The sequence below is a fragment of the Haemaphysalis longicornis genome, unplaced genomic scaffold (assembly GCF_048455015.1).
Source record: "Haemaphysalis longicornis isolate Haplotype H1 unplaced genomic scaffold, Haemaphysalis longicornis Haplotype H1 scaffold_3, whole genome shotgun sequence".
Taxonomy (NCBI): Eukaryota; Metazoa; Arthropoda; class Arachnida; order Ixodida; family Ixodidae; genus Haemaphysalis; species Haemaphysalis longicornis.
Window position 1 is genome coordinate 180,802,987 of NW_027526335.1, and position 27,957 is coordinate 180,830,943.

General features: G+C 47.8%; 1 protein-coding gene across 1 annotated transcript; it reads left to right on the forward strand.

Moving 5' to 3' along the window:
• The first annotated feature begins 1,774 nt into the window (after nucleotides 1–1,774).
• Nucleotides 1,775–27,954, forward strand: LOC144175572 (glutamate receptor ionotropic, delta-2-like). The gene is made up of 8 exons (XM_077704632.1): nucleotides 1,775–1,785; nucleotides 2,313–2,403; nucleotides 7,097–7,258; nucleotides 14,505–14,676; nucleotides 16,060–16,277; nucleotides 21,361–21,516; nucleotides 22,509–22,639; nucleotides 27,069–27,954. The coding sequence occupies exons 1-8, from the start codon at nucleotides 1,775–1,777 to the stop codon at nucleotides 27,331–27,333; spliced, it is 1,206 nt and encodes a 401-aa protein (XP_077560758.1). The 3' UTR covers nucleotides 27,334–27,954.
• The last annotated feature ends 3 nt before the right edge of the window (nucleotides 27,955–27,957 follow it).

Genomic DNA, 27,957 nt, shown 5'->3' on the forward strand with positions numbered 1-27,957 from the left:
AACTCTGCAGTTAACTAGCCAATCATATTCTCTGCGTTAGCGCGTAAAGACCAAATCTTCTGAAGGCTCAGAGCGCTATCTGTGCGCTTTATAAATTTGAACCTCCCGTAATTTCGCAGGACAATTCTGTATGTGTCTTGCCGCTTTACTTCTTTACTTCTTGATAATAGCGAATGACATGACCCTTATAGGTGTTTTCTGTCATCGGACGTGATAAAGTCACGCACTAGTCAATGTCCCAGCCATGAAAAGCTGCCCCAATGGAGGATCTACTGTTATCATTATCATCAGCCAATGAACGTCCTGTGCAGAACGAAGGCTTCTAACTTCTCTCCCGAAACCACATCAACTTAATGTTTTTCTATTCCCCCACTCCTTTGCAACTATTCTATTACTCGGATGGCAGATGTGTTCGCTGTCCTTCACATAACATACTCGACAAACTCCACTTTTATATCTTGTTATCCACGATTAATTCGACATGAGTTTCGTCTCTCATGCATGAGCCTCGGTTTCTATTCCTGAGCGTTGCACCTACCACCCTCCTTGCAGCCGCTCACTTCGCTGACCAATTTTTTAAAGCTGTTTAATAAGATCCTACGTTTCTGCGAGGGCAAATACTGGCTCCTGCTTTCTTTTAAATGGGCGGCCAACACTTCATACGCAGAACATTGATCATCAAATTACAGCTTCGCTGGTTAGTCATCTCTATGAAGTGCGTGGGTGTATTGTTTTTATTTTACACTGTGTGCCGTACAGTTACTGTGGGGGTTTGTGCTTCTTGAACATCTTGGAATATTGCAAACTCGACACGGTTACAAGAATAAGGAAGTAGACCAACCATAGCAAGCGCTTTTGCGTCAAGGAGCTAGAATGTCAGTAGCAATCCCTACAGCAAGTGCCTGCCTGCTTGCATTGCAGTACGACCCTCATTTGGTATTCACAAAAACTAGCGATGGGAAGCCCTACATCAAGGGACTGTTGGGAGACATCCTGCGAGAGCTCTCCTACAGCATGCGATTCAAGTGAGTACCTGAGACCACTTCACTTTGCGTACAGCTCTGGGAGTTGCTAATTTCTTTCCTTAGACACAAGCTGCACAATGTAACCGCCGTGGCAGCTGTTTTGTACAGACAGCCACATTGTCCACTATGCATGCATTTCAGTACGCTATATGCGAATAAACCTTCTATTTCTATTGCAGATGACGATATAGACTTCTTTTTTAGTGATAGTGACTTTTTGTTCCCATACAAGTTTTACATGGGAAACATGCCAAATGAGCCAAACATGCCAAACCGCAAATGTAAACATAAAACTGTAATGGTTCAACCAACGCCACAGGATAAGTCCGGAGGATGGTGCGAGGCAAACGGCATTTTGCAACGCAGTTTTCTGTTTTTGATCGAATGTCTGTTAGTTGGCCGCAAACATTCACAACACAGACTGCACATTCGATACTTATTCTCGCAAAGTAATGAGACAGCATGGAAAAACTATGGAGTCATAGTGTTATGCGGCACGCGCTACTATGGCGTCATCTCTCTCACTACCTACTCTCACACTTTCGCCATGCGTCGCTGCCGGGGAGCGTCTCCCCCTCCCACTTTCCCAAGACGCTGCCCCTCCGTTCGTGGCTCATCCAAACCACGTGACATTTGCGCGGGAGGTTCAAACACAATTTGCAACTACATGCTGGCCGGCGGTGGCGACGCGCTGCGAGATAGCGGCAGATTAGCGGGCGCCGCCGTGCGTTCACTATTCACTTCCTGAGATGCAGCAGACGTGCGCCGAGGTCTAGAAGAATGCAGTCCGCGCTGCGCACAAATTTCACATAAGGGAGTGCAATAACCGTCAGTGCTTTTTTCTCCCGTTCCTGGTATTGGCGTTCTTCGAGCGCTTGAATTACATCATTAATGCTATTTAACCGCTATTGACCGGTTCCTTTCAGCTGCAGGTGTAAACGCATTCCGTAGCCACTTAAACAAAATCGCCACAAAAGCAAAGCAGGAACGTAAGGACGATCTGCTGCGACAAGTACATCACACAAAACCGCTTTGTGCTGACGATATATCTAAAACCCTCACAGTGCTTACATATCACAAGGAAATTGTTGCACAGTCCCTTTAAGAACAAGAACCGCCGCTTTATTTTAGAATTTCTGAAACAAGCACAGTGTAATCCTTTCAGAAACATGTCTTACATATTTGGTGGCTGCGAGATATATACCGGAGTCACCGAAATGGCATTCTTAGATGCCCAAGTAATTACGTCCTATCCAGAGTGTAGCCCTGTATTCGTCTTCTGCCCAGCTACTCCGTGTCCTTCGCCCCCGAGCGAACGCTTGGCATCCGCTACCCCAACGGATCCTGGAACGGCCTTATCGGATCTCTGCAGAGAAATGTTAGTGTTGTCATTACGCCAAGCTGAAGCACCTCTGAAAACTACTGCGGCACGTGCACTAAACCAGTAAACTTTCTTGTCACCTCCCTCGTTGTTATACCCAACTTTTGGTCAGCCGTGTTTAAGATAAGGTTAATCATAACGACAGTTTATTTTATTTATGGTAACTGACCGACAGCAACTAAAACAATGATTAGTAATGTGGATCACAGGTGAAGTGGGTAAAATAATATAAAAGAGGAAGGAATAATGTTAGCCAAGGCCAATTAAGGAGAACCAATGATTTATTAGAAAAGGTTTGCAATAATTAGTAAGACTGGTTTAGAGTGATTGAAAATGCATTAATGTAAAATAGTGTGAATTCAGGCCGAATAAAGGTTAATTAAAGTGGTTTTGGGCGGGTGTGAGCAGCTTGGGTGCTCTGTCGACGGGTGGACGTATATGAAAAATGTTGGCAAAGTCGGGCTATTGTGGCTAGTAACCTCCCATGAATACAATTAACCCTCAGCCCTCAGTCCCCAGCGGCTGCGAAGCAACTGACAACGGCGGCGGTCAGACCTGTGACGCAGCAGAGGGGGCTAAGAATCCCTGGATCCGGACAGGCCGCCAAAGGAATCTGAACCTGGCAACGTTTAACGCACGAACCTTATCTAGCGACGCAAGTCTCGAGGTGTTGTTCGAGGAATTAGAGGGCATTAAATGGGATGTTATAGGGCTTAGCGAGGTTAGGAGGGCAGGCGAAGCCTTTACGGTGCTGAAAAATGGACACGTCCTTTGTTACCGTGGTCTAGAGGACAGAAGAGAACTGGGAGTGGGATTTCTAGTCAATAAAAGCATAGCTGGCAACATAGACGAATACTATAGCATTAACGAAAGGGCAGCAGGTCTTGTAATTAGGCTCAATAAGAGGTACAAGCTCAAGGTGGTGCAGGGCTACGCGCCCACATCCAGCCACGACGACCAAGCAGTGGAACGCTTCTATGAAGATGTGGAATCGGCAATGGCTAAAGTAAAAACACAGTATACCGTAGTTATGGGGGACTTCAATGCTAAAGTAGGCAAGAATCAGGCTGGAGACAAGGCAGTTGGGAACTATGGTCTGGGCTGTAGAAATAGCAGAGGGGACCTACTAGTTGAGTTTGCAGAACGGAATAACCTGCGCATAATGAAGACCTTCTTCTGTAAACGGGAGAGTCGGAAGTGGACCGGGAGGAGCCCGAATGGGGAACACAAAAATGAAATAGACTTCATATTATGCGATAACCCTGGCGTCGTGCAGGATGTGGAAGTGCTCGGAAGGGTAAGGTGTAGTGACCACCGTATGGTAAGATCTCGAATTACGCTAGATTTGAGGAGGGACCGCAACAAGCTAGTACGAAAGAAGCCGATAAATGAGCTAACAGTAAGACGTAAAGTAGAATAATTCAGCATCGCGCTGCAGAACCGATAAACCCGCCCTTAACGAGGAAGCCGAGCTTACGACACAGGAAGCCAGCGACAACCTTACACGCATTATCACGGAGTGTGCAGTAGAAGTCGGGGGCACTATGGCTAGACAGGATACTGGTAAACTCTCACAGGAGACGAAAGATCTAATCAGGAAACGGCAAGCCATGAGAATCTCCACCGCAGCTGACAGAATAGAACTAGCCGAGCTCTCGAAGTTAATCAATAAGCGTAAGACAGCTGACATACGGAAGTATAATATGGAGAGGATCGAATACCCTGTAAAGAACGGAGGTAGCGTGAAAGCAGTGAAGAGACGTCTTGGCGTGGGGAAAAATCAGATGTATGCACTTAAGGATAAGCAAGGCAATGTCATCACAAATAGGGATAAAATAGTCACAGTGGCCGAGGAGTTCTATAGGGATCTCTACAGTAGCCGGGACATACAGGATAATTCCGAACGAGACAGTAGTTCAGAGGACATAGACATCCCACCAGTAACGACCGAAGAAGTAAGGAAGGCTTTGAAAGAAATGAAAGGAGGCAAAGCACCTGGTGAGGATCAGATAACAGCAGACCTCTTGAAGGATGGCGGAGAAATTGTACTTGAAAAACTGGCAAACCTGTATACGCAATGCCTAATGACCGCAATGGTACCGGAATCTTGGAAGAACGCGAACATCATCCTAATCCATAAGAAAGGCGACATGAAGGACTTGAAAAATTACAGGCCGATCAGCTTACTGTCAGTCGTCTACAAGGTATTTACCAAGGTAATCGCTAACCGAATCTCTGCAACCTTAGATTTCAGTCAACCTAAAGAAAAAGCAGGGTTCCGTAAAGGTTATTCAACAATGGACCATATTCACACGATCAATCAGGTGATAGAGAAGTGCGCTGAGTGTACTGAACCCCTATATATAGCCTTCATAGATTATGAGAAAGCATTTGACTCGGTCGAAACCCTAGCAGTCATTCAGGCATTACGGAACCAGGGGGTAGATGAGCATTATGTAAGAATACTAGAGGATATCTACAATGGGTCTACAGCTACCATCATCCTCCATAGGGAGAGCAGTAAAATACCTATAAGGAAGGGTGTCAGACAAGGAGACACAATCTCTCCAATGTTATTCACAGCATGCTTACAAGAAGTATTCAGAACCTTGGATTGGGAACAGGTGGGAGTAAGGGTTAATGGAGAATACCTCAGTAACCTCAGATTTGCTGATGACGTGGCCTTGCTTAGTAACTCGGGGGACGAATTGCAAAGCATGCTTTCCGCACTGGGCGAACAGAGTAGAACCGTGGGCCTGAAAATTAATATGCAGAAAACTAAAGTACTGATCAATAACCTCGGGACAGCACAGCAGTTTGAGATAGGTGGCGAGGCAGTGGAAGTGGTAAGCGAATATATCTACTTAGGCCAAGTTGTGACCCCAGATCCCAACCATGAGGCAGAGATAATTAGAAGGATCAGAATGGGGTGGGGTGCATATGGCAGACATTCTCAGATAATGAATAGCAGCCTACCATTGTCGCTGAAGAAGAAACTGTATGACAGCTGCATCTTACCGGTACTCACCTACGGGGAAGAAACTTGGAGGCTCACTAAGAGGGTTCAACTTAAATTGAGAACGACTCAGCGGGCAATGGAGCGGAAAATGATAGGTGTAACATTAAGGGACAGGAAGAGAGCGGAGTGGGTCAGGGAGCAAACTGGTGTTAAAGACATATTAGTAGAAATTAAGAAGAAGAAATGGACGTGGGCAGGGCATGTAATGCGAAGGCAAGATAACCGCTGGTCATTAAGGGTAACAGAGTGGATCCCTAGAGAAGGCAAGCGTTGCAGGGGGCGGCAGAAAGTTAGATGGGCAGATGAGATCAAGAAGTTTGCGGGGATAAATTGGTCACAGTTGGCACAGGACCGTGGTAATTGGAGAATAATGGGAGAGGCCTTTGCCCTGCAGTGGGCGTAGATAGGCTGGTGATGATGATGATGAAGTGGGCTATGCTTAAAATAGCTCACAGCGCGACAAACAACAAAAAAGGGCAGCATCTCCACTCCGTGGATGATGGCGAGAGTGCGGAGTACGGGGACTCGAAATGACATCCAAGTTGCGCCCCGAGTGACATCCGATTTGCGCCCCGACCCGACCGTCATTCGATTTGAACCGTGAGTTGCTCCTTGATTATTCCCTAAATAAAATTGCAACTCACGGTTCAAATAAAATTTCGCTTAATTTTCGCTTGGTGGTGGTGTGCGCACGGATGGACGCGGACGGACATTGTGAGGTCCTAAGGTACTCCGCACCGTTACAGGCGAGGGAGTAAGGCGTTTGACTCTCTGGCACTAACTCACGGCCGTAGCCCAGTGGGTGGGACGACTGTGACTAACTCTGTCTGGTCTACTAGACACAGGCTCAAATCCTGCCGGCGCCTGTGTGATTTTTTGCGATTATAAATGCTATGCGCACGGATGCGGACGGACATTGTGTGGTCGAAAAATGCTCCGCACCTAAAAAGAAAGACGAAACGACGAGCAGTGTCGCGTAGCCAAGCTGTTGACTATTTTGATACATAGATGGCGTCCCGCCGAAGGTGGACGTGAGTAGATATTGGCAGGCTTGCGCCCTCAAAGCACCTAAGGAGGCTTGAGTTCGCGAGAAACTTTGAAGTTGATCCGCAAGGCAGCTTGGGTATTTTTATCGGCCTTATATCCGTTGCTTAGGGAAATGTAGTCGCGTTTGCTTCTGTGAGCGAGCATTTACACCCGCGGAAATTTCTTGCTTCGTTAACCGAGTTCATTGCACATTATGTGCAAAACTAGCGTACCGAATTAAGTTTTCCCGCGTGCTCCAAATTGCGTACAATATATTTTATTGTCGTAACGCGCATAAAAAAACATGTGAAACGGCCTCCTTGACGGCTCCTTTTGATGCTGCCTACCCTAACACATTTGCTTTACGTGCACTAGCCAACTGCGGCACCGGCCTGCTTTCGTGTTGTTACTGAGATTAGCTTTGTTTTCAATGCCTCACTGTCTCCCTTACTTTCTGCAATTTCCCTCCAAAGCGGAGAAATATCCGGTATACAATTCTTTAATAACATGGTGTTCAGCAAACCCACCTATCCTGTTCTGCTCGCAATTTTTAGTTTCCGCAGGTGTATTAGGAAAGCAATCCGCGTTGAAGGTAGCAGACTGCGCGTACTTGGGCAAGCACCCCACGCGCACTTGTTGGCGCAGGAAGGGGACTTCGCGCTGGGGCTCATGATTCCCACGAACTCACGCAACACCATCGGCCGTCCCACCACCGAGGTGTACATCGACGAGATCGCCATCCTGGCGGGACGTACGCGCACCCAGAGCGCCAACGTGTTCTCCTACGTTCTCACGTTTGACTGGCAGGTGAGCGATATATACATCCCAGCGGTTGATGTGAGGGTTATTATGGAGGAGCTTGATACTCGGGTCCATATGTTGGCCGCTTCTGATAATGACACCCAGGTCCCGCCCTTTTTAAAAGTGGACATACATCCATTGCTGCATGCTTGAACTGATGATGAAAGCGGAATAGCATCACTTGGCAGTGTATTCGTAAAGGGAAGTAGGGACACATTTAGCTGCGCTGTATTCGCATGCGTTTGCGAGGATCTGCGACCTGCACTCAGTGGAGAATAAATCGTATTTGTTTGCTTCCCTACAACGCAAGCCTTTATTATGTTGTAGCGTGATGGCTCCAAGAAGATTCCGGATTTTTTTTTTTCAATTTTCTTTACACGCTAAAAGTTCAGGGTACACTTGTCAGCGCATGTGCGTTTTTGTGTGTGCGTGCGTACGCGTTTGGGGAGTGTATATGTGCGTGAGTACGTGTGCGCCCAAAGTGTGTCTGCACAATTAACAAACATAAATTCATAACATAGCTGTTATAGCTGTTCCAACAGAAAGTCACAACAAACACGTGATTTTACCGCGAAGCTGTTATCCCTAGTTAGTCGGGAAATTTCCTGTCGTAAGCAAAAAATCCAGAAAGGATCCAGCAGCTGTCGCCTAAGACGCCGAGCGCCAGAGTCAGGTTAATCAGGCACACAGCATAGAGCTCAGTGTTTGTTTAAACAACTACAACAAAAGCATCGATACGGCATTAGGTATGATATATAAGCGCCTGTGAAACAGCAAGCGAAAAAAAGTGGCAGTGCAACGCCGGCACGTGCGGGAGGAATAGCATGCACCAAGCGAACAGGACAGCCGCTGGCACAGTTTCAGGCAGGGGACGCGCGAGCACTGAGAAGGTGGGAAATTTGAAATACGCTGGACAAACCTGCGCTTGTTTCATCAGGAGAGGAATGAGACAGGGCGGCGAAGAGCGTGATGGGTGGTAAAAGTGGGCGGATAACGGCGCCACAGCCCATTATGGCAAATCACTGCTCTGCAATTCCGACAGCTTTCACTTTGAGTAAAGAGGCTTCTTTTTGTTGAGCCTTTCTGTTTGCCACTTATTTCTGATAACAATGTCTTAGTCATATTTTAAAGACGGTAGCCTTTTTGGGCGACTTAAATCCAGAAAGTTTGGTCTGTCTGTCTGTCTGTCTGTCTGTCTGTCTGTCTGTCTGTCTGTCTGTCTGTCTGTCTGTCTGTCTGTCTGTCTGTGACTCGATGCAGCAACCCGGCCAAAGTGAAACGAGGTCTGCGCAATAGTCTTATATACTCACACCAAAATCTAAACGTCTAGGTCCGATTTATATGTTCATACTAGTGAACATTATTGAACACGAACAAGACATTACGCAAAAATAAGAGAAAATTAGTACACAACGGATAATAACAGTGTTGCTTTATAAAAAAATTATAGATGCTTCATTTTTGCGAAATGAAATGCTACATCCACTGAACAAAAAAAAATCGCACTGTCGCCAGATTTTGCCCGCGCCACTATAGCTTCTGGCGGCATTTTAAGAAATCAAGCGGCAACGGTTACGAAAGGTTCCACTAGAGCGGTTCCACGTTCGGCTTGGAACGCACGTGGAGCACGGCAACGCGGTTCAATAAACTTTAAAGTAGGGCGCCTCGATTCACGCGCGTCTCCGCCGTACGGCAGCGCTGGCATAAAGTCACCCGGCCTGGAGCAGTGCAACGCGGTAAATTCAAATTGACTTGAGCAAACCTTTAGCGTGTTTACTTTGGGAGTAGCGCGAAGCAAGAGTAAGAACATGAGAGGTGATCGGGAAAGCGAAGGGAGGCATTAACGTGGGAAATGTCGACATAGACTACCGTCTTTTGTCGACGTTTGCGACGAAAGGAGCAGATACCCGGCCAATCAGATCAAAACTTGAATATGCCTCCGCCATATGGAACCCGCCCCAAACATATCTCATAAATGATCTTGAATCTGTCCAAAATCGTGCCGCCCGATTTATTCATTCCCTGTACTCGTACAACATTAGCGTTTCATCCTTGAAAGCACAATCTGGCTTATCACCACTTTCTGTCCGCCGCCGTATCGCCACCCTTTCCCTCTTTCACAACATTTTTCATTCTTCACTAAATGTAGCCCCCTACATCCTTTCCCCGACATACATTTCACACCGCACCGGCCATCCACTTCAAGTGTCCCGTTATCGTACCAGAACTGTCACCTTTTCCGCTTCTTTTTTTCCCCGTGCAGCCAAAGATTGGAACGACCTTCCCTGCTCCATTGTTTCAACCACCTGCCCATTAAATTTCATAGCAAATGTCAGTAGTCACCTGTGTTCATAGAACTAATGCGTTCAAATGTGTATTTTTCTGTATATCCACCCCTTATGTAATACCCCCCAGTGGGGTCCTTAAAGGAGCCATGAAGAGAAAACAAAAGTTTGTTTTATTCGAAAGATTTGGTGTTTCATAGTACCCCAAGCGCTTTCCCGGAAGCAAATGATGCTTTATTCACTGAGAAATAAGGCAATTTAAGCCAAAATTTTAAATCTCCCGCAAAAATTGAACATTCCGTGACGTGTACAATGGCGTCATAGCGCCGGTCCATGAAACAGATACTTAGTATGTCGACTCCATATAGCACCCACACGCGGGAGTCGATCGAGACGGCGGCCATTTTAAAAATACTAGTAAAACCTAGTGCACCCGCAGCCCTAGTCATGGAATCGCCTGATCCGGAGAACAAAACTCTCGCCGAGGAGCTCGGGCTTGCATTTAACAACCTCACACCACTTGAACGCTCAACGCTTCTAAGTGCACGAGCGGCAAGAGTTGTGGGATACGCGGTGGACGGGAAAGCGACCATTCCGCGATAGCCACAACAGACGAACGCCCTGCCGTCGGCACCGCTGCCTCGTCAGCGCCGTCGCCACGGACGAATACAGACTGGTACGTATGTGCCGTATTTTTATTACGGTTAATAATAGTTCAACTTCAGTAGCAGTATCGCTTATGCCAGTTGGCCGGTGTCGTGTATGGAAAGCCGTTCGCGCGAGCTCTCTGCTTCGACCAGAAAGATACGAGCGTCAATGCGCGGTGTTTACGGCATTTTTCCTCCAAGGTCAGAGCGCCTCGAACCCGAAAATTCGTCTGCGCGACGGCGAGATGTCGAGCTCGGCCAGGCGGTTGTTTCGTACGCATTGGCGCACACGCTTGCGTGTTCGTTCGGAACTTCAACCGTTTACTCCACCGTTCTTTGTCATAAAAAGAATGTGCAGTATGTTTCACGGGCATTTAGCTCGCTATGCAAACTGTAAGCCCTGCCTAACATGCGTTTGCTTTTGCCGGCCTCCGCCAATCGCAGAGCTTAGCCCATGTGACGGCATAGGTTCTGTTGCGGGAAATGAGCTGGTGGGTCGCATGACCATTCCCGTTTTTCCTAATTATGTAGCTTATTTGAGCGAAGTTTGCGTTATAAGTGGTGTCGTTATGGTTCTAACGAGGCAATCTTTCGAATGAACCAAACTTGTGTTTTCTCTTCATGGCTCCTTTAAGGAAATAAAAATGAAAAAATAAAAAAATGAAAATTTTGTATTCATTTTCTACAACTGAGCCTCCCAATCAGCTAAAGCGACTACAATGTGTTGTACATATAAAAAGCTTTTTATAGCGTCGCGATACGTTAGAGTCTAGGCAGGCGCCTTTTATGATGCCAGCCTGATAAACCTGCGCTACTCAGCCTATCGATATGCAAGCGCCATTACCAATATTATATTGCGAACCACTTTCTGTGCGCGTCTCCCTAGTGCTTTTTCCTCGACCCGCTGTCATCTAGTTACTCATTAGACTCATGCGCGGAATGTTACACAGGCAAAAATGGCGTTAGAAGATTGCCGTACGTTCAATACCAGGAGGTGCACCTTCCCCGTCAACACTGGCAATTTGTAAATTACTCTCATACTGATGCTATTCTTCTCCGTTTTATTCATCTAGGAAAGACTTTTATTCACAAATTTCTTGAGTGCTATTACTAAATTTCGTATAATTTTACATCATGTAAGTTCTAGCAAGATTCGGTACAGGGTTTTAAAACACTTCGAATTGGTAATAGAGTTTCCAGTTGAAGAGCAACCCGCTATTGATTCCTTGAGTCATTCAGACCTAAGCGTACAACTAGCGTACAATTGCACTAATTTGACAATTACAGTTTGTGCTTGCCACTGGCGGTAGTGGACGCGCACGCGCTCTGGCAGACGATGGATGGCCCACGCGGCCAAGCGTCAACGGAAAGTCAAAACGGCCACAGCCGCTCTGACGTGACTGAATAAACTATTTAAAAGACTACCAATAGCTTTCGGGTTCAAACTGCCCAACACTCCAAAGCCGAATCTTTTCAAACCCCCATCTTAAGCTGTACAATCGTAGATGATCTCTGTCTTTCCTTGCGGCGGCGCTTAGAACGTTGTGACTAGCCTCGCTCCATAAGCTGATATTCAGTTGTGGGAAGGCATAAAAGATGAATGCAGCAGCTGCATTTCAAAACGCTTTTTTGGTGACGATGTAACACACCCGCATCGTTCAACCTGATTCACAACGACGATGTCTTCTGCGAATTTTATGCTTAAAAGCGTAAAACCTACAGCAGTATACACGGTGTTTCAGTGAACACTTTCAAAAATTCCTGAAGGTAGGCGTTTTAAGAAAATAGAAATTCTCATAAGGAACAAGCTATCAGGTTCGGCGGACGTCAGCAGTTATGAGAAACATGCGAATTACATAGGTAATTCACTAAATCGGTCTAATGAACTTTTTAATTAGCGAAGTTTGGTGGTTATTGCCATGGCGAGTTTTTAGCCACGGAGACGACGATAACCAATCAGTTTTTAAAGCAAAGAAAAATACACTCTGTAGAGCCCTGCAGCCCGCCAAAATCAAGTATTTTCCCCCATGAAACCGAAACGCAGCGCACATGGTCCGCCAGAAGTCTAGCCGCTGATGACGTCTTGCAGTGACTCTGTCGCCCAATTCAAGAAGGCTCAGGTGATTCCCCACGCTAGGGAATCAGCTGATATCAACCCCATCGCCTCCTGTATTTTTTAATAATCAACGCTCACCTTATACCACGGCTAGCGTTATTTTTTCTTTCGTTGGTAGGCGCAAAAAAGAGGCTAGCCATTGCCCACAACACGGTCACCCGTTCCGGGAGCCCTAGCGGGCATTGGCGACAGTTTTGCTTTTTTTTTAAAGACGATAGCCTTCCTTGGGCTACTTAAACCCAGAAATTTTGGTCTGTCTGTGTGTCTGTGTGTCTGTCTGTCCGTCGGTCTGTCTGTAACTCGATTCAGTCACCCGGCCAAAGTAAAATGCTTACTGCTCAATAGTCATATACTCACAGCCAACAGTAAACGTCTAAGCCCAATTTATATGTTCATATTTGTCAACTGTGTTGAACAAGAACAAGACATTACGCAAATATAAGACAGGAAATTAGTACACAAGGGATATTTGCAGTGTTCCTTTATTAAAAAAATCGCGGATGCTTGGTTTTTCGATAACAAATGATATTCTACATCTACTGCAGAAAACCGCCGCCTCCTGGCGGCATATGGAAAATCACGCGGCAACAGCAACGAAAGGTTCCACTAGCTAGGTTCCACGTTCTGTTTGGAACGCACGTAGAGCACGGCCACACGGTTCTATAAACATTCTAGTCGGCCGCCTCCATTCACGCGCATCTCCGCCGTATTGCAGCGCTGGCATCGAGGAACCCGGCCTGTAGCAGTGGAACGCGGTAAATTCAAATCGCCTTGCGCAAACCTTTAGTGTGTTTACCTTGGGATGATCGCGACAGTACAGGAACAGCATGAGAGGTGAGCGGGAAAGCAAAGGGGGGAATTTCCTTGGCAAATGTCTACAAAGACTATCGTCTTTTGGCGACATTTGCAATAAAAGGAGCAGATACGCGGCCAATTTTCTTTTTATTGTCTCGACCACATCTGACGTGGCTACCAGACGTGCAAGATGTGAAACGTCACCATGCGTTTATTTTTTTTTTCGTTAGGTTTATCTGCTGTTCGTTTATAATCGCTGCGTTTTACAAAGCGCATCAGAGAAAGGAAAGGTTTGTTTACTGGGCGAGGAGGGCTTTCGCGGCTGTGGCTGCATGCTGAGCCTTCCTAGCTAGGGAAAATTGCACTTACATTTCGAATTGGCCGCCACATTCATTGAAACACGTCACCAGCCGACGTTGCGTTCGCTCAAGACTTCCAGCGCTCCTCGAGCGCCGAGTTTTGTTTTTGTAGCCCGAGGAAAGATTCCTCGCGCTTTAAGATACAGGGCTTTAAACACCGACTTTTTCGTTGTTTTAAAGACAGATATAACATCGTCTTCTCCTGGGCTACAAAATTACCATTAACAATAACCACCAAACTCCGCTAATTATGAAGTTGATGAGTAGAGTTTAATTACCCACCTGACTAATGTGCACACCCTTGATACTAACTGGCGTCCGCCGCAGCTAGCAATCTCCTTCTAAAGAGGGTGTCTTTTTTTCTCGAAGAGCCTATTTTTAAGAATGTTTGATAGTGTTCGCTGAAACACCCTGTATGTGACTAAAGGCACATTATAGAAGCAAAGTTTAGGTATGAAAACATGAAAACACAAATTTATTGAATTCCTGCGCAATAGACGCGTGATCCCTAATACGTAGGCCACCAAATTGAGGGCTCTCATAAAAGATTTTTCTGTGTTTTATATAGACCCTCCAGGGGTTCTCAGTTTGATTTCGTGTGTTGCCGTTCTGACTATTTGATCTCCCGGCTTATTATAGTGCCGGGAGGAATATGTGTTTCAAATATAACTTGCGTTGACTTAAATTTCACCTATTTTGTTTTGTATCGCATATCTTTGTGCTAGCCGTTGCTTACATTTCACGCCATATTTACCATGTTCACACCCAGAAAATGCCAATGCCGGGCTTTGGGTGTTAAACATAACACAACAAAATGTGTGTTTCCTGAGCTTTTATAACTACGATAGTACTTTCGTTCCAAAAAGAGGTAATGGCAGCCATTAAATAATATTTTCCCGTGCATAACGACTATGTTTAGCCACCCTTTCAAAGCCGAGTCATTCCCAAAGCAGTGAAAAAAAACTACATCCTTTACCGCGATGCCAAAAAGCTATTTACGTTTCGTGCAAGATGCCCCTCGCCTCATCTCTGTCGCTGATCTCTGTGCAGGTGTGGGTATGCGTGGTTTTCGCCATGCTTGTTCTCTCGCTCCTCTCGTCTTGGCTTGACGGCGTCTACGAAAATATGCGCTGGCGCGTGGGAACCAAGCGGAGCCGCCGCAGTTTCGCCGAGCGCTTTGCAGGTCACATGTGGGAGTACTTCGAAAACCTGCTCGGAAAAGGTGAGGAACGACAACTTTCGTGTGTCACTGGGAAAAAAACTAAACAGGGCAGGAAACATGATGGCGTACCAAAACACAAATAGTCGCCTTGGTAACTTCAGCGAAAACCGGTGCATCCATTTACGACGTTCTGAAGCGCGCGCCTCTGACCGTAATCATCCAGACTTAATTCTTACACTGATACGGGCGTTTTTATTAGACTTCTTTCTCTGAGCTAGATATTAATGGATGCTGAGCCTCTCGGTTAGTCCGCTTGTAGGGAATACCTTACGACGTTTGGGGTTTCTCCTCCATTCCCAACTGAAGCTTACTCTGACATAAAGCTAGACTGTTCACTTCTGTTGAGGGCTTTAGAACAGCAAAAAATGTAGCTAATGGCCTCCGCGACAGGCCCTGGTAAGTCAACATTTAAAATGATTTATGGCATCTTCGGTCATCCGCTTGCGCCAGAGAAAACGTAAACAACAATGACAGTGATCACTTACCCCGTAGATAAAGTTGCCTTCCCAGGCCACTGTCGCTGTCAACACCGAACCAAGAGGTTCATAAACCGGGGGTGTTTTTATGTCTACTTTTTCCTTTACGTTATTGGCCTCTACAGCACATAATACAGCGTTAAATAAGCAATCTTCCTTTCGTGTATGCTTTCGGCGTTTGTATCACCGTTTTTATGCATCATAGTCTGTTCAAATTATGTTCTTTGTGAATGTGGCAATTAAGGGCCCGAAACGATTTGAGAATGTAGAATGTTTTTTTTTTTTTTCATATTATGAGTGCATTCCAAGGTATACAGGAAATGTCTTCTTCAGCTTTATCTGAAGAACTCCGGGGCGACCCGTTTAGGGGCCGGTAATTTGAAAGATGAAAATGAGAGGATTCCATAAAAGTGGAGATTGTAAAGCAGGGGATGTAAATGCCGAACCTACTGGGAATTCCGTGCTGCCCAGGGAGGTCCCGGAGCTCGGTGGCTGGTAGGCAGACAGGGAGCTGAACAGCCAGAGCATAACATGGGCTGTGACAGCCACCGCTTGAGGCTTCTGCCCCTCCACCTTTCAACTCTATAAGGTCTAGCTAACAGCTTAAGTGTGGAGACTTGGAGTCCGCGGTGTCGCCAATCATCGTCACCATGAATACTCAAGGTGTCCCGTACTGGGAGGAAGGTCTAAACGCGGATGGTAGAGTTTTGTCGTAATCTAACGGGGCGAGAATGCAGTTGACGCAAGATTACGTATAAATTTTATAATGCACAATTAATATGTTTTTAAAAGAGCACATCTTTACGAGATACGCCTTTAGAGGCCCATGGCGTCTGCACTATGGTCGGCCCTTGCATATTGCATTTATTGCACAAACATGGCCATTTTTGATCGTATGGGTGCGCAGGCTCTTCGGTAACCGACACTCGACAGGCCGCTCGTGTGGTGAGCGCCTTCTGGTGGCTGTCCGTGACGGTGCTGGTGTTCGCCTTCGCTGGCCAGATGCGCGCCTGCCTCATGGTAAAATCTCAGGAAGCCGTCATCCGGAACGTCCAGGACCTGGCCCGCCGGTCGGCTGTCAGGCCCTACACGCTGGCAGGATCCATCCTCACGGCCATCCTCAGGGTACGCGATCGCCACGCAACCATTGTAAATAACAAATATTTTCCCGACCTTCACCTACTGGACAATAGCCTGCGTGGTAGAGTCAAACCCGTTTATATCGAACCCGGCTAAAGCGAATTATGCTCTATAACGACCAAACAAAAAGGCAGCCTTTTGACCACATAGACGGGTCGCTCAGGCGCCTAAAACACTCCTCGTTAACAGTAACGCAAATCGTACCCAGTCTATAGTCACGACGCACCAGACTCCCTGTATAGGCACCCGTCTACTCCTCCTGTGGGACGCGAGGCGATGTCTCATAAACAGCCCGGTTTGTATTTCGCGCGTTCGTTTTTCGCACTGCCATGACAGTAGTTCGCGTCGCGTCTGACAGATGGCGCCACCAGTCCACGGCGCGCGTGCCGCTCGTGGGACCTTTCTCTCGGTGGTTGCACTCAATCTCTGCAAGAGGTAGCGTCAACATTCCCCTCGCGAGGGGCACGATCAAATACAGAGCATTTCCGGGGGCGCACGACGTTAAGTTGTTTGCGTTACGTTAATGTTGTTGCACTTGTGGCAACTGCTGACGAGAGAGAGCGCTCGTCAACAGTAATTTGAATGAGTCAAGGATATAAGGCGCGTCCGTAGCCTCCCAATCTGTGTCGGCTTTGTGGCGCAGTGGGTTAAGCACCATGTACATAGCGTTCCGCCCGCAGGGTCGAGGGATCGAAACCTGGCGCCGGATGGTACTTTTTTTATATATAGTAGGGAGGGGTGCGGTGCGGACTACGGACGCCAACGCGGGTGACATCGTGAGTTACTGAAATGCTCTGCATTTAAAACCAGTTGCGAAACAAATGTGATACATATTCCTTATAACGAATGGTACATCTAATATATCGAACTCCGCGCGCCTAGAACTGCCACCGAAATGCATGGACTCGGAGCGGCGTCATTTCGGCTCCTGCTGGCTACCAACCTGGATGGCTCGTCGAAGTTTCGGCCGCTTGTAATAGGAAAGTTCAAGTCGCCTTTCTGCCTGCGAGAGCGCGCATATCTGCCTGTAACCTACACTTTCAATTAGAAAGCATGGATGACGCGTGCCCTGTTCGAAAACTGGCTGCGCGAGTGGGACCGGGACCTTGCGAAGACTGGGCGCAAGGTCTGCTTGTTGCTCGACAATTGTTCGGCGCACCACTGCGGAGTGTCGCTGAAGCACACTGAGCTATACTTTCTCCCGCCCAACGCGACCGCAGCAGTCGAACCTCTCGACCACGGCATCATTCGGGCTTTCAAGCACGGCTACCGAAGACACCTTCTTGAACGGCTGCTTCCAAAGCCTCGTGTCGGCCACGAGCTGAAAATAGACCTAGTGGCTGCGCTTGAAATGTTGAGCAGCGCATGGAGGGACGTGAGGCCCGACACAATCCGGAACTGCTCCCGGCGCGCGGGACTCACGACTGAACCCGCCCAGGCAGCGAGCCCGAACGAAGACGACAGCATCGGCGCACTATGGGGAGAGCTCGCCAACGTTCCCGATGCTGTGCCGGAAGGAGTGTCCTTCGAGGACTTTCTGGTTGTTGACGACGACGTCGCAGTGACTGTGAGCCCTTCGGACGCTGACATCGTCACCGTTGCGATGGCAGGTGATGCTGCTGAGAGCTTCGAAGAGGCAGAGGATGTCGCTAGCGAAAGCCGTCCAACGCGTAATGAAGCGCTTTAAGCAGTCGATGTTCTCCGTTGATATTGCTTTGAGATTGAAGGACACGGACTGGAACTGGTGGAAACGATGTCTCGTGTAGAGAAATGCTGTGCTCGCTGACGCCGCCAAAATGAAAGTGCAAAAAAAAATCACCGCTTTCTTTGCGAAGTAGGCAAATAGCTTCTGTAGCTTTATTGCTTAATAAAAATATTGTTTTGTGTGTGGTAAGCGGCATACTTAATTGTATTCGTTTTGGCACACTGCGATTGGGGGGGGGGGGGGGGGGCGCGTATAGCGAACTCGTTACAAAAAATTCGTTATAGGCGGGTTCGGCTATATCGAACTGATCGCGGCGCATATTACAGTTCGCTATGACCGGGTTTGACTGCGCATCGTTGCGTTGCGCGGTCGGCAACTTTTAAAATTCTCCCCAGCGTCTGTACAATGAAACCCTATCGTCTGCCCTCTCTGCCGCATTTTCGCTACACGCTGCTGATATACGCTTCCTTTCCCGGGTGCTAATTAATTTTATGTGTCTGTGTACATTCGTGTGCGTGCGTAGGTGTGTTTTGGAAGCTCAGGAAGCAATCACAAAGAACGCAAATTTCTAGAGTGCAGAATTTGCAGGACACCTAATTCCTACTTGGGGTATGGGGAATGCAAAAAAAAAAATTGTGTTTAGTGTAACACCAGAATCCAAAACTGAAAGAAGCTGCCATGACGTCTAATTACCCGAAGCGCGGACGCATGTCACATGCAGTTTGAAACTCTAACGACTAAAGAATGCGGTGATATAATGTAGGCCAGTCGTGCAAAGCCTAAAAAAACCCAGTGGGAAAAAAATACGGACGCGGGAGACCTCTACTATTATCAAATTGAGCTTGGTTAATGTAACCTTCGTCACCGCAGAAATTCGATTTTCTGGCCCCGGCTAATCTGTAACACTGGCATAGGTTCGTGCTGAATAAAACCCGAACATAAATGCTACTGCAAAAGCTTTAAAGACGACGTGGAAGGAACTCATAGATTGCGAATGTCATTCACTCGACCTCGACTGCCCCAGAAAAAACGATCTGCAGCTTGCGACCTGCCAGGGTGGGCGTGTTGCGCCTCATGTTGCAGCATTGCAGCAGTGGTTGCTACTCTGGGATGAATAACCCGGCATGAAAGTGTCTAAATAAAGTGGGGTTAAAGATTGGCAGTTACAGTTAATATGTGCCAACTGGCCGAAAAGATCTCTGCGCTATGTGTGTACAAGCACCCGCCCTTGATGACCGGCGGCCATGCCAGGATTTTATTCTAAAGGGCCTGGGGGAGCGCAGCCGCGGACTGGGGAATTAAGAGGTAGGGAGAACATGGCAACAGAAGGACTCAAACAAAAGCAATAAAAGTAAAAAATGATAATCAAAGAGTGCATGCATTCGAAAAACAAACTCCTGAACTCTGCATGAACTACCATTCGCTTGGTTCATTTTGATTGATTGTAGGGTTTAAGGTGCCGACGCAACGCACGCATGGGTCACGCCGTAGTGGTGGGCTCCGGTTTAATTTTGATTACCTGGGGATCTTTGACGTGCGCCGAAATCTCGTACACACGGGCGTTCTTGCTCTTCACCTCCATCAGGAAAGCGGCCGCCGCGGCCGGAAATTGAACCCGCGTCATCGTGCTCAGCAGCACAAGGCCTTTGCCACTCAGCCACCGCGGCGGCTTTCTCGGTTCAGTTTTTTTTTTTTGTACTGATATAGCATTAACGGCCCCATTACGGGAAAATCCGGCGTCGACGAAAATGAGCCATTGCTAAAATGGGTCTAAGGGGCAAAGGAATACAAGTAAAGCATAGAAAATCCACCGAATACGGGTTGGCGATTCGAACCCGGTGCCCACAGAGCAGAGTGCGAGAATCCATCAGCTACAACAGGATAAATTCTCGGCTTTCGCTACATAAATGGGTATTTAAAGTGAATGCGTTGTGGGCTCCGACTTAGGAACTTGTGTTAGAAACAGACTAGTCCTGCAGGAGTAATATGAGCAGCCACGACGGCGGGGTAAAAACCCCCTCCGTGGATACAGCAGTGCCGTGTCTTAGCCATTTACAGAGGTAAACTACTTTAGGGGAGAGCGTCACCTGACCATCCTGAATCCTCGTCATAAAAAAGAACAAAGAAAAACTCTTGGTAACTACACCCCATCACGTCACAGGCAACCGGCAGCTCTTTTCGCGTCACGCTGCCGCCCGTTCCTGCTGCTTGCGTGTGTGTGTGTTTCCAAGCCGGTAGGGCATCGCGCATGCAATCTCACCTGATCAGGTTGACCAACAGAATAATCGGGCAGATTGTTCGATTCTTTTCGTGCCGCGTCCTGTATCGAAGAGCTGTGTGCGGCCGTGCAAAAGCGGATCTGACGGAGGACGACATCCGCGCCTTATATTTGACGAAATACAGTACAATTGTATCTGTTCATCAACATTATCTGGTGAACTGGTCATAGTAACTTTTTATTATGCCTACTTACAAATTTCGTGGTTCTGCACCTTTTGTTTTTGAACCACTGAAGTAAACGAAAACGCACCACAAAACTTATAGGGACAATGTGTAACATAAAACGTGCTACAACACCGAACTAGAACACCGAGAACGCGAATGTATGTGAGGGCGCACGCTGGCGAAACAAAGGAGTGCCGCGCTTCTAGACAACTCATATGTGATACGACCATGTCGTTACACCTCTGCGAAGGGAAAGCGGCGTGATATCTCCCAGAAAAATGTCAAACGTCGTCGTCGCCGCAAACCTGGCGAACACCACACGTATCGTACGCCCGCACGGTGCGTGTGAAAGTTTGCGGCCGCGCATCGAGCGATAGAGCATCATAAGTGGAATTTAGCTCGCATCTGTGCTTGCTGCGGCGCATGTGATCTAGCTCTCCCCTCACTTTGGTCAGCATAAATACCTCCACGATCCGAGGCTGGGAGCGCAGCGCGGGTGAAAACTGTCGTATACGGCGCCTTCGGCGACGATGCTCCGGCAACCCCAACGGCCACCCAGAACTACTAAATGAGCCTGGGGCTGGGGGTCCTCCCAGAATGCAGTGCGCCGGAACAGCTTGCGAGAGAAGAGTGCGCTGTCAGAGAAGGTTGGCGTGCGGAGGCTGGCCGCCTGATGTCACGCTCCCCCTACAGCTTCTTTCCGCCATGTTGCCACAGGAACATCACGGCGGACGAGGCTACCAAAGAGTTGCATTTCCAAGAAGTAGCGCATATCCACTGTAACTATTGGACAGCGCTTTCTAAGTACAAAAGTACGAAGCTGTTGCGAGTTACTCCGTTGTCGGCACTACCAATATCTCCATTCATTGTTAATGCTTTTGCGCTGTTACTAATAAAGGAAAAATGCACGCTCTGCAGGACTCACGGAACCCCGCTTACCTCAATGTGTACCAGCGTATCTTGCGGTATGGTGGTCAGACGGAACTGCACCACATCTACGGACCAGCGATCCTGGAGCAAGTAGTCCGTGGAAAGGCAGTTGTCATTGCGGACAGAGGGTCCTTCACTTACAAGGTTTGTACGACTACCGGCATCTTCTCACCCGTCGCAACGGTAGTTGCTCAGAGCCGTAATTATTTTACCTCACGTTGCAGGAAGCGAAACGCTCGGCTGAAGTGAGGACTAACTAGCCTTTAAATCCTATGCAGAAACTACTTTGCAACGCGGCCCTTTTGAGAAATGTACACAAATCGCTGATCCCATACTGCAAGTGCCAACATGCCGAAAAATCGTATTGGGCTATTAGCAAAATGCTGTTAATAAAAGAACGAAATGCCTTCATATTCGGCTCTTACATGCACATAAACGTGCAATTAAGGCCGTTCATATTGCCCTGAATGACCGTTGTCCTGGAAACTCTATTGTCTGTGGTACTAAAGCTAACTTCGAAGAGAATCGGTGTATAACCTTTCTTGGAGTGACCTATTGCTTATAAACATTTTTAAGAAAATGTTGAGGCTGTTTCAAATTTTGATACCTAACTTGTCATATTTCCCCCGTCAACTTGTCTTCCTAGCACCGCATTATATTGGAAGACTTAAGGTAACATTTAAGGAGTCAACTTTAAGGAATATGGTGATTAGAAGCGCTCCCTGTATAGACGCATGCGGTGTTCTGGGGGCAAGCATAGCGAGAGCCTGGAAGTGCAAGTTCGTGCTGGCGCACTTTAGGCGCATTCGACACAAGCTAGAAGTTGCGTTAATAAAATCGGCGATCTAACAGTTACATTAAAATCAGACATTTGCAGCGCTTATGGGTGCAGTTACCTGATCATTTTCATCCACACTTTTTCGGCTCAAAAGTAGGATTGTGTAGCAAAGAAGAAGAGGAACACAATCCTCAAGATCCACTTGTAAGAACAATTGGTCGCTGGTTTGTGATTTATGAATTCAGTATTCCGTCCATCAGGAGTGTTTGAGCGTTTTGCAGTCGCTTCGAAGACTTCTGTTCGAGGGTACCAGGTTGCAATGAATGAGAACCTCTGAAGACGCGTCATTGATGTGCAGGTGGCGAGCACCTGTCGCAACTACACTGACGGCGAGTTCTACATCGCGGCCGAGCCCATCCTCAAGTTCCGCTTCGTCATGTACCTCAGCAAGACCCTGGATGAAGGTCTCCACAGGGGCATCAACCAGCGGTACGCGGTAACCTTCGCGTGGCCTGTATGTCGCGTGTTTGAACTCGTCCCCCTCCCGAACACCTGCCAAAACCTGGGCCTCGTGTGTACGTCCGTTATACCATTTTACATTGGAAAATGCTGCCATCATAATAAGAAACAAATAAGCGCTCAATAAAAATATTCAGCGCCTATTTCAAATATCAAACACACGGGCGCTTTCGCTTTGCGCCTCTACCAGAAAAGCGGCCGCTGCGGCCGGGAAACTAACGCGCGTCCTTGGGATCAGGAACACGCCTTAGCCAGTCAGCCACCGCGGCGGGTTCAATAAACATCGCGGGAAAATTTACGGAAACTTTCAGTTGTATTGCGCAGTTATAGAACTGCTGGTACTGTTGCGTTTTTTAAATCTACGTATTATTAGTATCCATTGAACACTTGTTACAGGTTCTTGTTAAACAAACCAAACACCTTAAAGGGGTCCTGAAATACTTTCCGCCGATGCATGGATGTACATGCACCCAAATAAAGCAATCTATTTGCAATCTCCTCCCGCAAGAATTTTGTTAAAGCGATGAGTATTAGCTGAGAAATCGTAAATCAAAAACCGCGCATTGTCGTCGCTCCTAGTTTCCTCCTCCTTTCGACTTACTCTCCGCTGTTGACGGCGCGCGAGCCTTGCCTCCCATGATGCTGCGCTCCGCAGCGGTGACGTACTTCCGCTATTGCGCTGCTCAGACTGTCGTCTGCTACGGGCAAGCTTTGTTGACACCATGAATCCCGCACGCACTCCGCTCAAGGCTGGAAAAGCCAACAAAAAATCTGGCCGCATGTATGCGGCGGCCTGGCCTTGCCTTTTCGCGGTGTACAGTCGCCAGCAAAAGTTTGCGGGATGTGCAGCGCGTGGCGGAGCGGCGCAAAACTGCATTGCTGCGCCATCTGCAGCCAGCAAGCGCCGGGTCGAGGCTCAAGGAACTGGCGTGTTAGGCGCGCTTTGCGCATGCCTGTCCTTTATTTGTTACCGGGAATCTCTGATCGCTTTGATATTTGCGGCAGCCGCGGTGGCGCCGCGTGACCATCGCCGTCGTTGTGCTGTCACTTGCTACAAAATACGCAGCCCGCGGCCGCCGTTTGCGCGGCACGCAACTTTGAATAAATCTTAGGCTATGTTCAGACTATCGATGCAAAAGCCATATCGTGATCCATGGACGTAAAAAGACGGCATGTCACGCTATTCGGTGGATTGAGACATGAAATGACGTCATTCTTTAAAGTTAGTTATGACAGTTGCCGACAGTCTGAACCCGGCCTTATCTTTCAAGAGGCAGTGGTGGTTGAATAGGAAATACTTTTATTTTATTTTTAACCTAAGCACCGATAAACTGTCAGCTGACCCACAATTGCCGTTGTAGTCGTCTCAGGGGCTAATTATCACAAAGTTTTCTTTGGGGTAGTTCCAACAAAACAAGAGTTACAGCCGTTTTCTGTAACTGTACCCCCTCCTTAGTCTGTCATGTATTGAATGCCGCATCGTTTACGGCTTCCCTAAAAACTAATTATGGCAAGTAAATGTGATTCGGCGTAATGCTAACGGTCGTCCTCGCGGCCAATTCTAGTATGATGTTTACATGAGACCTACATTACATTGAGAGCTAGATCTTTCCCCAGTAAGTTTGCTTTGCCGCAAGATTAAATTTGGTGACGCGACTTTTTTCTAAGCACCACATCGAGGTACGCAGTTTCCAACAGGTAGCCTTTATTAGCTCCTGTAAAATAAATTTAGTCGTGGACCATTACATCACTTGGAAGATAAGATTTATTGAATGCTGCGCGCCGCGCAAACGGTGGCCGCGGGCTGTGTATTTTGTAGCACCAGTGATAGCAGAACGACAGCGATGGTCACGCGGCGCCACGGCGGCTGCCACGAATATCAAGAGCATGTCACGGGCAAGCGAGTGAACACAGATGCCCGGTAACAAATAAAGGACAGGCATGCGCAAAGCGCGCCTAGCCCGCCAGTTCCTTGAGCCTCGACCCGGCGCTCGCTGGCTGCAGATGGCGCAGCAATGCAGTTTTGCGGCGCTCGGCCACGCGCCGCACATCCCGCAAACTTTTGCTGGCGACTGTACGTTGCTGGCGGCACATGACTTTTTATCGGCGGCGAACTCGCAGCCGCACGGGGAGGGTCGTGCGCTCGTTCCCTTGATGCACCGCGCACTGTTTATACAAAAAGCGCCGTATCAGATGTGGCCCCGCTGGTGCCGGGTCTTATTTTGTGGCGCTGGTAATTCCTGCCGGCGGCATGTGAAAAAGACATTTTGAACCGATACAGAACCCGTGCACAAAACGCTTCAATCATGTCACCAGTTCAGCTTGGGGCGACGCGTGGTGGAGAGCGGCAACGTTGGCAAAACATTCTCCGCCGCGGCTCTGAGCTTTCTAGCGCTGGAGCGAGCGCCATTTCTTTGACAATCTCAAATATCGGTTGCCTTGGCAACAAGGCACAAACCGCTCCAGAAGTCAGTTACGGTTCCGTGATCCCGGTTCAGCTTGGGGCCCCACCTCGCGACATGTGGGCACTGATGGCGTACCACCCACTCCTATTGGGAAGTGCGAGATGCGTTTGGCATTACAGGAGGCGATGGAGTGTGTGTTGTGGACGCCTTTGTTTCGCGATGAAATGCGACGTTGTGCTTCAGCGGGTGGATAGTTCTTCCCATGGTCTGGATAATCTTTCTCGAGCGGCGTACGACTCAACCTCGCATGGGGTATGTGCAGTGTGCGTGGCTAAAAGCCATCGGCTTGTGCGCCAGAGTTAAGTGACTTGCTGTTCGTCCCCGCAAACCGCGCGCGAGGTGAGTACCGAATTTACGACGGGCAGGAGGCAACCCATCCTCTGTCAATCGTGGTTCAGACTTTCAACGCATGTTGTGACGTTGTGTTCGTTAGAAACGCACCTCTGGGTTGTTTTGAAGTTGAATAAAATGTATGCGTCAAACCCGGGCATTCGGCTCAGGGCGTTCTCTGCGATTGCACGAAAGAAGTGCCACGGGGCTTGAACGCTTTCTGTATGGAACGTACTCAGGTAAGAGAATATCCATGTCGTGTTATGGCCGTGTTGCATTCAATACAAACGGTTAAGCGTTTGTTTTACACTTGTTTCGTTTGTCGTAAAATGCCCAAGCACTCCGGCACTCCGCTGGCAGATCAGCCGGCGAGCCGACGCTGAGCAGACGACTCATCTCTTTGCCGGAAGTGCGTGAAAAAGCCGCCCAGTAGCAGGATGTCTAGCTCATGACGAACATCTGGGAATCGATGATGTAGACACGTGAAGATGGCGGCGTCCAAAAACACGAAGGAAAGAGTGAGAAAAAAACGACAAACTTTGCAACAAAAGTGTGAGCTTTCCGCTGCGCGTAAAAGAGCAATACTTGGCACAGAGGACGTTGACGACCCAATCTAACGGTTGCGCTAGTTCATTTAGTGTGCTCAAAATGCCTTTCAGGGCCCCTTTAATTCGTTAATTGCGTTACCGCACTGTGTTCTTCTGAGACAGTGCTCAATAGTTTTCGGACTTACTGAGAATTGGTTCTACCCACCTCGCACCACTTTCCACAGGTTCTGCAGACAAATAGAGGAAGAAAGCTCAATGCGTACATTACGATATGCATTTGCTGTCGTTGAAGAAAATTTATTGGTATTTATGCGACCAACTCACCTAAGGGATGCGGAAATATGATGTTTACAGTTTATTTGACTCTCAAAAAGTTGCAAGTGTCAACAGTGCTAACAATATAATGTGCAGGGGAATAAAAGTCGCATAAATATAGAATAACGGGGGCTATGTAGCAAAACGACCATTTCATCCAGATACGAAGGACGCCATACGTGCTTCGCAGAGGGAGGGTGCGGTGTTGGGCCTTGAACGTTTTGCTCGCGAGAGTAGGGGGGGGGGGCACGTCTTTTACGTCACACATTGTTTAAAACTAAATACTTGGTATTACCCAATTTGCAACTCTACAGCCATTACATACCTTCCCAACACCCTGCTAGAATTCGAAAGTATTCGCTAGGTAACTGTCCTCTTCCCTACACCCAGTGGGTTTAAGACTATGGATATAAATGTTGGAACGTCAGGAAAATGAGCACCTTTCACTACCTCAATGACGCCTATACAACACCTATTCAGAAGGATTAGCGAAAAAGTTTTTTTTTTCTCAGAAATAAACATGAACCTCGCAAGACCCACGTCAAAAGGCAATATCATCTAACGATCACACGCCCCTCGTGGCAAAGAGGGGTAAAGATAATGTCAAAAAAGGGCTAAAGGCTGGCACCTCTTATTGTGCACTTTCATTCATATACAAATTCAGAATTTGCACAAAGCGCGCTGTTCTGCCTTACGGCACGAGCGCGCCAGCCGTATAGGAACTCTCTCTTTCTGTCGCAGACTGGTGTGGCTGCGCGAGATGGGCATTATCGATCGCTGGATTGCAAAAATGCTTGGCAACTGGGACCACTGCCGGCGTGACGGGAACCGCGTCACGCTCTCCTTCGAGGACACATACGCCATCTTCGTCATGTGGGCCCTCCTGGTGGCCGCCTCTCTCGTCGCCCTCTTCGCCGAGAAGTTTCACTACGCCTGCACCGCCCGAAAGACCACCGGCATGCAAGCTACTAACGGGGCTGCCAGAAAGGCGGTCCGAGTGGAATGAAAGATGGGCGCCGTTTTGAAGAATGATGTTTGTTGCCCACTAGCCTTAGCAACTGAAGCATGAACTTGAGAAAAGTAACCTTAGCTCAGAGGTGTTCAAAGTGTCATTCAGGTAAAGAGCTCTCAACCGTACGGCACTACCCCGATGGAGCAAAACCGACACGTCCTTCATTCTGCCGTTTTTTTTTTTTTCTCCCGTTCTGTGCATTGCCTTTCTGTTACGTAGTCTTCGACGTAGCCGCTTGAAACAGTTAGCCTAGCCTGCAGTTATCACGTTTAGAGCGGTCTGCACTCGCCCACGCTGTGTGATGAATTTGAGTACATAGTTTCGAACAAGGCGCTCAGGGAGGCAAGAATGTCGTCTGAAGCCACCCGTGTTGAAGCGGGAACCGTTAACCGAAGAAAACGGGCCATTTTTTCAGCAGGTGCTCAGCTACGCAAGACAGAGTAAACCTAAGTTTCTGCACAGCTTCGTGAAAATTTTATTACTCCGAAATTTCCTCTCGGCTTATAAAAAATCATTGATATTAACAGAACGTCTGATAAACAGTCTAATTATTTTTAATGCATTCTTGCTTCTAAAACACGTATTGCGAATGATCTTATCCAGAATACGTCACACTTC

Excerpts from the sequence above, each read along its gene's own strand:
- LOC144175572 (XM_077704632.1), top strand. Across the intron at positions 2,404-7,096 it reads TCGGATCTCTGCAGAGAAAT|GAAGGGGACTTCGCGCTGGG; the intron begins GTTAGTGTTGTC and ends TTGTTGGCGCAG. Across the intron at positions 21,517-22,508 it reads GAGGGTCCTTCACTTACAAG|GTGGCGAGCACCTGTCGCAA; the intron begins GTTTGTACGACT and ends ATTGATGTGCAG.